Source organism: Macaca nemestrina, chromosome 10 (assembly GCF_043159975.1).
Source record: "Macaca nemestrina isolate mMacNem1 chromosome 10, mMacNem.hap1, whole genome shotgun sequence".
NCBI classification, from domain to species: domain Eukaryota; kingdom Metazoa; phylum Chordata; class Mammalia; order Primates; family Cercopithecidae; genus Macaca; species Macaca nemestrina.
The window spans coordinates 13,191,836-13,206,106 of NC_092134.1; the positions used below are offsets into that span (position 1 = coordinate 13,191,836).

At 45.4% G+C, this 14,271-nt stretch overlaps 1 protein-coding gene across 6 annotated transcripts in view; it reads right to left on the minus strand.

Moving 5' to 3' along the window:
* The window catches only part of LOC105494849 (BICD family like cargo adaptor 1), a 109,697-nt gene extending 96,053 nt beyond the window's left edge, over positions 1 to 13,644 (minus strand). For 2 of the 6 annotated variants that reach the window (XR_003021112.2, XM_071070976.1), the window contains exons 1-2: positions 12,563 to 13,066; positions 3,635 to 3,850 (exon numbers count right to left, since the gene is read on the minus strand). Coding sequence is in view for 4 of the 6 variants with exons in the window: in XM_071070976.1 (XP_070927077.1) it covers positions 3,635 to 3,850; positions 12,563 to 12,994 (648 nt within the window). In the remaining 2 variants the exon portion in view is untranslated. Of the gene's footprint in view, positions 1 to 3,634; positions 3,851 to 12,562 lie in introns of all 6 variants that reach the window. The other 4 variants (XR_011608756.1, XM_011763759.2, XM_011763782.2 and 1 more) reach the window with 4 other exon arrangements.
* Between the last annotated feature and the right edge of the window lie 627 nt (positions 13,645 to 14,271).

Genomic DNA, 14,271 nt, shown 5'->3' on the forward strand with positions numbered 1-14,271 from the left:
TTTTTAAGAGACAAGGTCTCACTCTGTCACTCAGGCTGCAGTGCAGTGGTGTGATCATAGCTCATTGCAGCTTCAAATTCCCAAGCTCAAGCAATCAGCTAGGACTACAGACAGGCACGCACCACTACACATGGAGAATTAAACATTTTTTTTTGTAGAGATAGGGTCTTACTGTATAGTTCAGGCTAGTCTCAAGCTCCTGGCCTCAAGTGATCCTCCTGCCTCAACCTCCTGAAGTGCTGGGATTACAGACATGAGCCACTGCACTAAGTCCCAAATTGTACCTTTTAAAAGGTAAACTCTATGGTATGTGAATTATATCTCAATAAAGCTGTTATTAATAAAGAGAAGAGCAGCCTTGGAGGCCAAGGAAGCCAATGAGATGTATGTAAACTCTGGATGAAGGTATCAAAGAAATACTGTACTACATTTTAGATATTAGATATTATACATTTCATATTTATAAAAACACATTATAAACACTACAAGAAAAGTACAGCCTTCTACTACCTCTGTTGATTATGTTGTCCTAGGAGAATCTTAATTCACTTCAAAATACTTAACTCCTCTAGTTCCTGGATACTCAGTTAATAAAAAGCTATCTAAACTTGCTGCTGATAGAAACCCCAGGGGCTGGTCCTGCTTGAAAAAAGGGAAAAAACTATAAAACCCAACAAGGGCCTATATTCAAGGCCAGAGAGAAAAACAAAAATCTAGATTTAGTAGAAATGTTATCCTCCTACATTCTTTTAGGAGCAGCTTATCAGAATTTTCTATAAAAAATTAGGCAAAGTGAACAAATTATAAAGACACTGCTTTAGTAAAATAACCAACAACACTGAAACAAATCCTTACCTTCCTACACTGTTTAACATAAACACATTATCTCATTTTTCATTTCAACAGTACTTGTATGAGGCATAAATTTTTATACTCATTTTAAAGAAAAGGAAACTGAGGCACAAACAACGTCACCCCGTTAATGAGTACCAGAGTCAGATTCCAAGCTCCATGAGCTTTTGCTATGTCACGCTGAGATCTGCTTTTTCCCTTCATCTCTCTTGGTCACCTGTCTTTCACAGGGCTGAGTCTGCTTTAGCTCATGTTATTTTGTAACATGAACTTAGCCCCGAAGAAATTTTAAATTCCCCTTTAATTTTTCTGGTTTGTGGCATTCATTCTATAAGTCTCCATAAGAAACACTTACTCAAAGTATGTATTAAATGTTTTTGAACAAACAAATCAATCTAGCCAGGCCTCTCTGGTTGAATCTTTCATGAATAATGAAAGAAAATAGTCAAAAACAAACATTTTTGCAAGGATAAAGATTCCATTCCCAGTTGCTGAAAAAAGGTTTTAGATCTGAATCAGATTCGAGCCCACCCAGGGACGCTATGGTTTTGGCCGGGCGTGGTGGCTCAAGCCTGTAATCCCAGCACTTTGGGAGGCCGAGACGGGTGGATCACGAGGTCAGGAGATCGAGACCATCCTGGCTAACATGGCGAAACCCCGTCTCTACTAAAAAAATACAAAAAAACTAGCCGGGCGAGGTGGCGGGCGCCTGTAGTCCCAGTTACTCGGGAGGCTGAGGCAGGAGAATGGCGTAAACCCGGGAGGCAGAGCTTGCAGTGAGCTGAGATCCGGCCACTGCACTCCAGCCTGGGCGACAGAGCGAGACTCCGTCTCAAAAAATAAAAAAATAAAAATAAAAATAAAAAAGAACTGAATCAGAAATCCTGTTACTAAGCTGGCTCTGTGAAGTGACTTCCTGAACTGTCCAACTCCTACTTCCCAGACAAACAAACGGCGACTGGATTCTCCAGATGGGAAACCTGCAGGCGAGATCTTTAGCTTTACCTATTGCCTGAATCCTCACCTCTCACAAACATTCTGGTATTTCCCTGCAACTATTTTCCTAGTTACTAAGCATCATTTTCCTTCCTTCTTTCTCCCTCTCCTCTACCTTTCCTTCTTCTCCTCCCTTCCCTACTGTTGGCATTTACTTCCCATATTCTTGTGAGACATGTTTTTTCACTGGCCTCAGAATAACTACAGGAAGCAACTACAACACAAACTAGTGAAATAACTTCATACAGCATCACCCATCAAATTAGTGGAAGATCCAGGAATTTATGAAATGCTGCCCTATTTACACTTTTCTCTAAGACCAAAGCACCAAACACTAACCATGCAGACACGGCACTGCTCCCATGAGAACATCAGCACTGAGGGATGATATCAGAGAAGTTCTTTTTTCTCTGGTAACTGAAGAGTTGGTTGTTTTATTTTCAATATACAAGAAGGGCTGAGGAACAATAGTAAATCCAAGTCTTAATTTTCTAAAATAAGTGGATTTATAGACCAGGGTATTAATAACCTTCCTGCATTTGTTTAAAAGATATGTTCTGTATTTAAATTAGATTTCCATCTATTCTGCCTCAACCTCCTTCCTTGAAATTATTTTACAGCCTTGACTTTGGTTAATACTTCCACGACACCACCTTAGAAAGGTACAAATAAAGAATGTTTACTAAATGTGGAAATAAAACAAATTTTCAATACAGATACACATTTCTTTTCATATTTAAACAATACAAAAAATGTACATTCACAAATGCAACATCAATAAAACTCAATTGTTCTAGAAATTTTCCCTAAGCTTAAAAAGTTTAAAGACAGTACCTTTTAATATTTTAACTAAACATAATTTTGCCAGTGATAGACTTTCTGTAGGTAAAGTAATCATGAACTTTCAGAGCTATAAAAATTTCAGAAGTCATTAAGCACAACCCCTTCATTTTAAAAATGAGAAAACTCCCAAGTTAAGTGATTGTTGAAGTCTGTTAACCACAAGCATACATCTTGGCTCCTGACCCCTAGTTCAGTAATACCAAAGTTCTTGTAGATAGAAATACTGAACTTTGTTAAAAACAAAGGCATACAAAATTAGAATTGCTCTTATCATCTATATGACTGACATTACACAGAAGCTCTATTTCAACTCTTTTTTTTTTTTTTTTTTTTTGAGACGGAGTCTCACGCTGTTGCCCAGGCTGGAGTGCAGTGGCGCGATCCGGCTCACTGCAAGCTCCGCCTCCTGGGTTCACGCCATTCTCCTGCCTCAGCCTCCTGAGTAGCTAGGACTACAGGCGCCCGCCACTGCGCCCGGCTAATTTTTTGTATTTTTAGTAGAGACGGGGTTTCACTGTGGTCTCGATCTCCTGACCTTGTGATCCGCCCGCCTCGGCCTCCCAAAGTGCTGGGATTACAGGCTTGAGCCACCGCGCCCGGCTAACTTTTTGTTTTTTTCGAGACAGGCTCTCACTCTGTCGCCCAGGCTGGAAGGCAGTGGCATGATTGATCACAGCTCACTGCAGCCTTGACATCCCGGGCTCAAGCGATGCCCCCACCTCAGCCTCCCAAGTAGCTGGGACCACAGGCAGGTGCCACCATGCCTGGCTAATTTTTAAAAAACTTTTGTAGAGATGAGGTCTCCTTATGTTGCCCAAATTGGTCTAAAGTGCTTCTCCCGCCTCGGCCTCCCAAAGTGCTGGGGTCACGGGCATGAGCCTCCATGCCCGGCCTATTTCAACTTTTAGTATTTTACATCTTAAATTCATAATTTGTGACTCACCCTGCTGAGCTGATCCAATAGCCTTTGGTTCTGTTCCGACAGTTCCTGGACAGCCCGTGTTTTTTCTCGATCTGCTTCCCGCAGATGAACCTGCTGCCTCTCCAACTCATCCTGCAGCTGCTTCACATCACTCTCCAGCTCTGACACGCGGCCTTCCCACTCCCCTTCTCGGTTCTCAAATCGTCTTCTCAATTCATGTTTCTCTTGTTCTAAGTGCTGGGTGAAAAGTAAAGAGGATTTAAACATTGATAAAAATTCCACAGCTTTTTATTTTAATCTCCACGCTCTCCTAACTTCTTTTTCCGAGTTAGTCGACACAATAAAACACCCTACCACGTAGGACAAGTTACCCAATTCACAGCTACAAAGATATTCCTTCTTCCACATCAGGGAAGAAGCTGGCTTCACAAAGAGAACGCCATTCTTACTGAAAATACTTAAAGTTATTATGTTTATTCTTATCCTTAGGCATGAGGTTCTAGACTAGGGAGTTCACTTGAAATTTGCCAGTCATCTAATCAACTGGTGAACTACACATTTAAACAACTAAAAATGAGTCCCATAACTAAAATCCTTTTTGATTTTTTTGAGGTGGAGTCTTGCTCTGTCCTCCAGGCCGGAGTGCAGTGGTAAGATCTTGGCTCGCTGCAACCTCTGCCTCTCAGGTTCAAGCAATTCTCCTGCCTCAGCCTCTCAAGCAGCTGGAATTACAGGAACACACCATGACACCAAGCTACTTTTTTTTTTTTTTTGAGATGGTGTCTCGCTCTGTGGCCCAGGCTGGAGTGCAGTGGCCGGATCTCAGCTCACTGCAAGCTCCGCCTCCCGGGTTCACGCCATTCTCCTGCCTCAGCCTCCCGAGTAGCTGGGACTACTTTTTGTATTTTTAGTAGAGATGGGGTTTTACAATGCTGCCCAGGTTGGTCTCCATTTCTTGACTTCGTGATCCCCCCGGCCCGGCCTCCCAAAGTGCTGAGATTACAGGTGTGAGCCACCGTGCCCCGCACCCTCCCTACTTTTTATAAGGAGGCTTCCTATTATCCATGGAGTCACCTATTATCCATGGCATAATACCAGGCTCTTACTATCACAGAATTTTTCAGAGATAAAAAGAACTCCAGATATCTTTTCAATTAACCATCTCTTCTTACAAATGAAGCAACAGAAGAGGTTAAGTGACAATCTCAAGGTCAGTACTAGTAAATGGCAAAGCAGGGCTTGTCTAAGTCAGTTGACTCTGTCTGGTTCTCTAAGTCACAGCTCAATAAATACGTGCTGCTATATAGAGTAATGTAATTCAAAATCATTAGGGCAAGTTCAGGTTCAGGGCTACTTTAAATCATGGCCCATTAAGCCTTGCATATTTATTTCTGGTACATTCATTCATTCTTGAGCACCTACTATGGGCCAAGCACTGTCCTAGGGACATTCTTTTTTTTTTTTTTTGAGACGGAGTCTCTCGCTCTGTAGCCCAGGTTGGAGTGCAGTGGTGCGATCTACGCTCACTGCAAGCTCCGCCGCCTCCCAGGTTCACGCCATTCTCCTGCCTCAGCCTCCCTAGAAGCTGGGATTACAGGCGCCCACCACCACGCCCGGCTAATTTTTTTGTATTTTTAGTAGAGACAGGGTTTCACCGTATTCGCCAGGATGGTCTCGATCTCCTGACCTCGTGATCCGCCCGCCTCGGCCTCCCAAAGTGCTGGGATTACCGCACCCGGCCCCTAGGGACGTTCTAATAAGCAAAACAGACATGGTCCTTGCCTGTACACAGTTTTCATTCTAGTGGGAGAGATTGATAAAACAAATTGCATATGAAAGATGGTATGCAGGAAAAGTACCTATGGTCTAATGTAGCAGCTCAATAAAACAAGATTCCTTTGGATTGAGGGAAATAAAAACATCTTTTTGTGGCCGGGCACAGTGGCTCACGCCTGTAGTGTCAGCACTTTGGGAGGCTGAGGCAGGCGGATCATGAGGTCACAGGATCGAGACCATCCTCGCTAACACGGTGAAACCTCATCTCCACTAAAAATACAAAAAACAAAATTAGCCAGGCTTGGTGGCAGGCACCTGTAGTCCCAGCAACTCAGGAGACTGAGGCGGGAAAATGGCACGAACCTGGGAAGCAGAGCTTGCAGTGAGCTGAGATCGCACCACTGCACTCTAGCCTGGGTGACAGAGCAAGACTCTATCTCAAAAAAAACAAAAAAACAAAAAAACAAAAAAACACTTTCTGTTTCTGAGATAAATATGCACGCCTCTGAAAAGAGTATGTTCTCCTACTTAAAAAGCACAATATGTACAACAGCCAAATCTATACTTCAAAGACTCTAGGAAATCTAAGTGAAAGTAATGGTCCTGAACTTTTGGTGCTCTCAGAAACATTCTCGTGTAACTATTCAAAATACACCCTGGACCCCAATTCCTGAGATTGTGATTCAATAAATAATAGACTGAAGTCTAAGGCATCTACGCGTGTGTGTGTGTATATCTGTATATGTATATATACTGAGTTCTACAGGAAATTCTGACACACTGAAGGTTGACATCAAGCACTGAGATTGTTTGAATGAGCTAAAATGCACATATGAATCTTCTCTTTCAGACTATTCAGTCATCTCCTTATCTTGAGAGGCTATACTCTCTCTCTACTGAAGTTCTCACCATTCAAAATATCTTTCAGAATGCTTCTTTTGGAAAGCCATAAGGGACAGCTTACAGTCATGCAAGAAAATAAGTTCCATTACTTCACATCTGGGGTGTGTCTAAAAAATGATATTAGCCTCCTTCATCCTGCCATCTTATTCTCCTTACTTTGTTGAGTGACTTTTGAATCATTCTGAAAGTCATTAACCCCAAAAAGATGAAAATTTACCATGACTGAGAGCAGTCAAAAGAATGTGCCAAAAGATAAAAACAGCAATCGAAAATTAACATTCTGAGCACACTGGCAAAGGCGGTTTTCACCGAAAACTCCCAAGTTGACAACTTTAAGGGGACAACTCATTTGGAAATAGCCACTCGAATGTACCTGTTGAAAAAGACACATTATATTCTATACAGTCTGTTTGGAGCAATGTGGGAAAAGAAATGACAAGGGAGGGCCTTCTCATCAGTATGAGAATTTTTTGCTCTATGCATCCCTTGTAGTGCTTAACTTCCAAAAATGAGAATGTTTTAGTCACTGTAGAAACTTCAGCAAGATGGAACGCAGGAACAAATGCTAATTGCAATCCTAAAATTGTGATACTTGGTTTTATTCAATTTTTTCAAAATGAAAAAGATTGAGCAGAAGGCAATGGCAAGAACTCAGTAATCACAGTGTTACTGAGAGGCCAGATAAATTAGGCTTGTGTTCTAAAAGAACAGAGTGATTTAAAAATATTCAGCAAACAGCTGTTAGGGAAGAGCCCAACCAAGCAACTAAAACAATCCAATCCACTTGGGGGCAGGGCTGAGGACAGGTGGTGCTGATCAGTCTATTCAGTCCTTGTATTTCTTTGGACATGAGACAAACTTCCTATTTCGTGTTTCCCAATCCTGTGAAAATTCCAGGCTTTCCTATTAATAAACATACAGAATTTACCACTTTGTACAGAATTTAGCATCTGCCCTGAGAAAAGTTTCTCCTAGAATTATATTTTCAATTAAGTGCTAAATTAACTAGAAAACTGTAGGGAGACTGTCAGGAAGTGTGAAGGTCAAGTTCTGCTTATGCTCTCCTTCGTTTCTCAGGGTTATATAGTATTTTAGAAAGTTAATATCAAAATTGTCAAGGTTATCAAAAATAAGGTTAAGAAACTGCCAGTTACAGCTAAGAGGAGCCTAAAGTGACACAAAAACTAAACGTAATATGGTATCCTGGAACAGAAAAAGGTATTAGATAAATGCTAAGATAATCTGAATAAATTGAAGACTTTAGTTAGTAATCACATGAGTACTGGTTCAATAATTATGGCAAAGGTACCATACTATTGTAAGATGTTAGTAAGAGGAAGCTGGGTGCAGGGTATATGCAAACTCTCTGTACTATCTTTCCAGCTCTTCTGGAAACCTAAAACCATTTTAAAAAATAGTCTATGGCTGGGCGCAGTGGTTCATGCCTGTAATCCCAGCATTTTGGGAGGCCCAGGTGGGCGGATCATGAGCTCAGGAGTTTAAGACCAGTCCGACCAATATGGTGAAACCCTGTCTCTACCAAAAATACAACAATTAGCCAGGCATGGTGCACACCTATAGTCCCAGCCACTCGGGAGGCTGAGGCAGAAGAATCGCTTGAACCTGGGAGGCAGAGGTTGCAGTGAGCCAAGATGGTGCCACTGCACTCCAGCCTGGGTAACAGAGTGAGATTCTGTCTCAAAAAAAAAAAAAAAAAAAAAAAAAAGTCTATTTAAAACTAAAAAAAAAAACCCATCACCCAAAATTAAGATCATTAGCCTACATAAAACAGGTCTTTACAGAAATGGATTTCTGCAAAAAAAAAAAAAAAAAAAAAAAAAACCAAAAAAGTGACAATATGCTCAGAAGCCCAGTGCATGGTTCTGAAAAGTACTGTTATTTAAAAGGTCCAAGTACTGAATGCAAATCAGAACCCCTGGGTTTTCTTCCCTAAATCTACTAGGGACTCCCATTATATATTCATTTTCATCTTTTGTTTTTCCTTTTAAAAAAAAATAGTACTGGACTAATGAGAATTGGCCTGGCTTAGGGAAGGAGGAGGAAAATATAACTGAGGGAAGAGGACAATCTCTGCAGTAAAGGGATAATCCACTCAGCCATGATGGAAAAAAGGAAGATCCTGTACATTAACAACAAATATTTAATTCCCGAAGAAAAAAAGTATATAAATACAAGTTACTGTCTTACTTCATATTTTGGGGAAAAAGCTAAGGACATGACTGGATATAAGTTTTAAAAGCAAAAGGGCTAATTGTAGATGAAAAGAAAAGAAATTTTTAAAAATGCCTTCAGAACGTTAAGCATCTGGGCTGGGTGCAGTGGCTCACGCCTGTAATCCCAGCACTTTGGGAGGCTGAGGTGGGAGGATCACCTGAGGTCAGAGGATCACCTGAGGTCAGGAGTTCAAGACCAGCCTGGCAAACATGGTGAAATCCCAACTCTAAAAAATACAAAAATTAGCCATGCCTGATGGTGGGTGGGTATAATCCCAGCTACTTGGGAGCCTGAGGCGGGAGAATCGCTTGAATCTGGGAGGCAGAGGTTGCAGTGAGCTGAGATCATGCTATTGCACTCCAGCCTGGGCAACAGAGCAAGACTCTGTCTCAAAGGAAAAAAAAAAGAACTTTAAGCATCTGATTCAGTGAATGAGTAATAAAATACAGTCAACTCAAGAGCGGAAAAAAGTGCCCAAACCTTACAGTTTTTCCAATTAACCTGAATTTTCATTTTAACCCCAAGAGGCATATAACTAAAAAACTTCTATGTTAACCTTTAAACCACTGAAGACTTTAAATATTAATAGTATGGCTTTAATGACACAAAACTGTAGCATCAAGTACTTTAACGTTTGAAACGAAAAAAACAAAATCTTGGGCTTAGTACACAGAACCAGAGAGGTATTTAATATTAACTAATGAATACGTAGAAAAGATCTTGAAAATGCCTTGTTTGTCCCGAAATTAGAAAGGTGCCGGCCGGGCAGGGTGGCTCACGCCTGTAATCCCAGCACTTTGGGAGGCCGAGGCAGGCAGATCACAAGGTCAGGAGATCGAGACCACCTTGGCTAACACGGTGAAACCCCGTCTCTACTAAAAATACACACACACAAAAATTGCCAGGCGTGGTGGCAGGCGCCTGTAGTCCCAGCTGCACGGGAGGCTGAAGCAGGAGAATGGCATAAACCTGGGAGGCATAGCTTGCAGTGAGCCGAGATCGCACCATTACACTCCAGTCTGGGCAACAGAGCGAGACTCCATCTCAAAAAAAAAAAAAAACAAAACAAAAGAGAAAGGTGCCGATTTTGTAGTAGTGGAGAAGATGGGACTAAAATAAAACCAGTCTTATTTTCAATAGTGAAAGTGGCATTCTCTCAGTCCACTCACATGTTTCTCTTTCAAACCACCCTGTAAGAAAAAGTGTTTGAGTCCAAATGTCTGACAGTTTGTGGAATATTATAAATGTTTTTTTTCTGGTCAAGTTCTCTCATGAATAAATGTGTCTTAAAGTATTGGTTTTATACTCCCAAGTGTTTGATTTAATTGAAAATACACGCCAGGCTCAATGGTTCAATCCTGTAATCCCACCATTTTGGAAGGCCAGGGTAAGAGGACTGCTTGAGCCCTCTAGTTTGAGACCAGCCTGGGCAACATAGTGAGGCCCCATCTCTAGGAAACATTTTTACAAAATTAGCCAGGCGTGTAATATGCGCCTGTAGTCCCAGCTACTCAGGAGGCTGAGTGGGAGGGTCACTTGAGGGTGCAGTAAGCCAAGATCAGCCTGGGGGATACAGTGAGATCTTGTCTAAAAAAAAAAAAAAAGAGAGAGAGAAAGAAAAAGGTACAAAGTACAGTAGTTTGCACTAAATGTTAGAAAGTACTTTGTCTAAACAGACATTCTAAAACTTAGGTTGTTCAAAAAATGTACTGTGGGGAAAACTAAACTGGAGGTGTCAAATAAAACAGTACTCTGTAAACCAGGTCTGTCACTCACATTAATACTAGAAGAATTAACAAGCAACTAAAGGTACTCTCTTAGTATCTTTAATGTACGTTTTTAAAACTTTAAAATTTTTTGTAATTGTCAAACATACCTAGAAGAAATAATATAACTGACTCCCCTCATTACTGAATATTAACAATGATCAATATTTGGCCTTTAAGTATATGTTAAGTATATGTTAGTTATATTCACATTGTTGTGTGACTATCTCCAGAACTTAAAATTGAACTTTTAAAACTAGAGTTCATATGCTGACCTGCAGAGGAATGAAGATTTTAAAAAATAGTTTGAGTTTTAAACTATTGTTGTCCATTAAGTAAATAAAATATCAAAGATAACTTATTCTTTTACAATACAACCTTTTTTTTGTTACAATTCTGAAATATTTGCCCTTTGTTGAAGAAAGGTATAAAGGCTCCACATGGAACCCAGGATGTATGTAATTGCACACTCAGGATTACTATGAAATCTGGCACTAATCAAACTGATATGGTGTTCCTTTCAAGTTAGCTGTCCCTTCAATCAAGCCCTTCACAGAAGAAATTTCAAATCACAAGTATAAATCTCTGTAGTTGTGCTTCTTTACAAAGTCGTATAATTGAATCTCTTTATAAAAAAAAAAAGGCAGCTTTTTATTTCTAGACCTCTACTTCAAGTGAAAATTAAACAATTCAATTCATTAGGCTGCTTTTTGGCAGTCTAAATATAGGTTTCACAAACGACTTTTCAGAAAGGTATCTCAGGAGTTCATCGACTGGCAGACCTAGTTAACAGGCCAACCAAACTACAGGGCACTCACAGGTTTCCTTTTTATATCCTGGATTTACTTTTATGTCGCTGGACTACAGGCATACTTAAATCTTATTATAGAATATTTCTGAATTTACATTCTGACTGTTCAACCAGTAGCAGTGATATGGAACCTGATTAGGGTCAATTTCAAACCTCATTCAGGTCTGTAGTATTCTCTTGCTGTAATAAGAATGAAAAGAGCTGGTTGCAACTAAACTAGGTAACAATAATAGTAAATGCACAGGCAGAAAAGGTAAGTCACAGGTGACTCCCTTTCCCCACCCCCCGCCCCTTTTTTGGCAATCTAATTTTTAGAAATGCTGGCATTCCGTACTGCATTCAAGGCCCTTTTCTAGTTAAGGGCAAGAAAACAAACAACTCTGAAAGACTGGCCCAGGGAATTGGCAGAAATATTACAGATACCTTAAGAGGTATTTTATAACAGAAGTTAGCCGGGCACGGTGGCTCAAGCCTGTAATCCCAGCACTTTGGGAGGCTGAGACGGGCGGATCACAAGGTCAGGAGATCGAGACCATCCTGGCTAACACGGTGAAACCCCGTCTCTACTAAAAAATAGAAAAAACTAGCCGGGCGAGGTGGCGGGCGCCTGTAGTCCCAGCTACTCGGGAGGCTGAGGCAGGAGAATGGCGTAAACCCGGGAGGCGGAGCTTGCAGTGAGCTGAGATCCGGCCACTGCACTCCAGCCTGGGCGACAGAGCCAGACTCAGTCTCAAAAAAAAAAAAAAAACAGAAGTTAAAGTAATATGGTTTTCATAGGTTGCATTTGGTCATTCAACTGCAAGCCTGAGACCCAGAACACAGAAAAGTACTGTTCAAATACATATAAATACTGAGGCCCAAATTAAATCCACTACCAGCGGTCACATGTTGAGCCCTGGCTCGCCTGATTTCTGCAATGGAACCACAATTCCTAATCCCTGAGCATCTGAAGGCTATATAAAGCTCCTTTAGAGGCACTTGTTTCCCACAACTCTGAGCTGCCAGGAAGTTAAGACAAGGGCATCTAGAGGCCTTAACGCCCAAACTGGAAAGCTTTAGGCTAACACCCTGATTAGAGATTAACTACTCTGAAAACCTGGAGCATATTTTAAATGCTTCCCGACTTTCTCATTTCTCTGTATGCAGACATCACCTCAGTGCTGTATAAATTAGTCATACTGTAAGCTCTATTTTAGATGCTGGATACAGTACGTATATAGAACGGCCCACAGCGGCTGGAGCCATGCATGGACCCATTTGCTGTGAGCAGGGTGGGGAAGTCAAGTGGGTTCAATGAAATCTGATAATCCTCCATCCTCCCTCCCCCATTCATTCCAGATTTTCTGCGAGGTAGGATGAGCAACGAAGTGGGGGTGAGTGGCTCCCAAAACTGCCCAGGGCCGGGCGCGTGCCTGGGCGGCCCCTGCTCCCCACCCATCCCGGGCGGGAGGTCCTCACCTCAAGCTTGTCTGTCAGCTCCTTATGCATCTGCTCGTACTGCCGGCTCATGTCCTGGTTCCTCTCAAGCAGCGCCTTGCCCAGCCGGGCCGCCAACACCAGATCCTTCTCCTTCTGCCGGATCACCGACAGCAGCTCGGGGTCCTGGGAGGGCGGCGGCTGCGGTCCGGCCCCTTCGGCCAGAGACCCAGGCTCGGCCTGAGGGTGTTCCCCGGGGTCCGACGGCCGCTCCCCGGCCGCCAGCAGCGCCAGCTCCTCCTCTAACGCCAGTTCTAGCTCCCCGGAGCCCCCGGGGAAGGAGATGAGGGCGGCGGCGGCGGCGGGACTCTGGACTGCGTCCCGGGCCGCGGCGGGCAGCTCCATGCAGCAGGCGCTGTCCGGCTCGGCGGGTGCTGAAGCGCGGCCGGCCAAGCCCAGGCAGAAGGCGGACATGGCCCGCGCGCGCGGAGCCCGCAGCGGTGCGGCCCGGCCGGCGCGCGCCAGGCTGCAGGGGGGAGGGGCCCCGCCGCGCCGCCCCGCGCCCCGCGCCTCGCGCCTCGCGCCTCGCCTCGCGCCGCGGCACGCGCCCCCCGGGTCCCCGCGAGCCCTGGGCGCGGCGCGCGCCGGCCCGCCCCTCCCCCGCGCCGGCGGCACGCGCCCCCTCCCCCGCCCCCGGGCTCAGCTGCTCACGCGCGCGCGGGAGGAGGGGATGGGGATGGGGGTGGAGGCGGAGGAGGGGATGGGAACGGGAAGGCTGGGGAAGGGAGGACTCAGGAACGGAGGCTGAGAGGCGGCGAAGCGGGGCGGGGAAGGAAGCGAGGAGGAACGCCGCCGCCGGGTTCTCAGCCGCCCTGTTGCCGCTGCCGCTGCTGCTGCTGCCGCCGCCGGCCGGGCAGCCCCTCACGGGGCGGGCTGCGCTCCGCAGTCGCCGCGACGCTCGCTGCTGCTGCTGCTGTTGCCGGCGGCCGCTCTCTGCAGCCGCGCTCCATGACCCTGGGCTCGGCGGCAGCCCCAGCAGCAGCGGCGGCGACGGCGGCTGCTGCTGCAGGGGCCGAGGCGGCGGCTCCACATCGCGCGCCGTGCAACCCGGCGAGCTCCTTCCTGACTTCCCCGGCTCCTCCCGGCTCACCGGGCCGGCAGAGCCCCGCCCCGGGCTTCCGGCCGCGTCCCCTCGCCCCGCCCCTTGCCGCCGCCTGACGCGCGAGGGCACCTGTTCGCCCCGCCCGCGCGGGATTCGCTGGCTCGCGGGTCTCCTCAGCGACGCCCAGGTGACGCCGGCGGCCTTAACCCCTGCGCTGCCTCACGCCTTGCGGGCGGCTGCGCGCGCCGCCTACGGGGCGGCTGGCGCATCTCTAACGGTCCTGGCCGCCTCACCGGCGCGGCCACGCCCCCAGCCTCGTACCCACTTCGGGGCGCGGTTCCGCCCTCAGCCTAGCTCTCAACACGGGTGTGGCCACGCCCCCAGCTCTTGTACCTCGGGGTGTGGCCTCGCGCCCGGCCTCGCTCCCACCTCAGAAGGAGCGCGGCCCCGCCCACCGCCTGCTGCTCACCTCCGGGCGCGGCCCTGTCTCCAGCTACTTGGAAGCCAGGGCGTGCCTCGGAGTCCTGTCGCCGCCTGTCTGGTGGTCTCTGGGTCAAAGGAGACTGAGGACATTCCTCCAAGACTGGTGGCCCGGCCGCGAGAAAGACATGCCGTCACGAAATTTAGGTCTGGGCCCCCAGGAGAACTA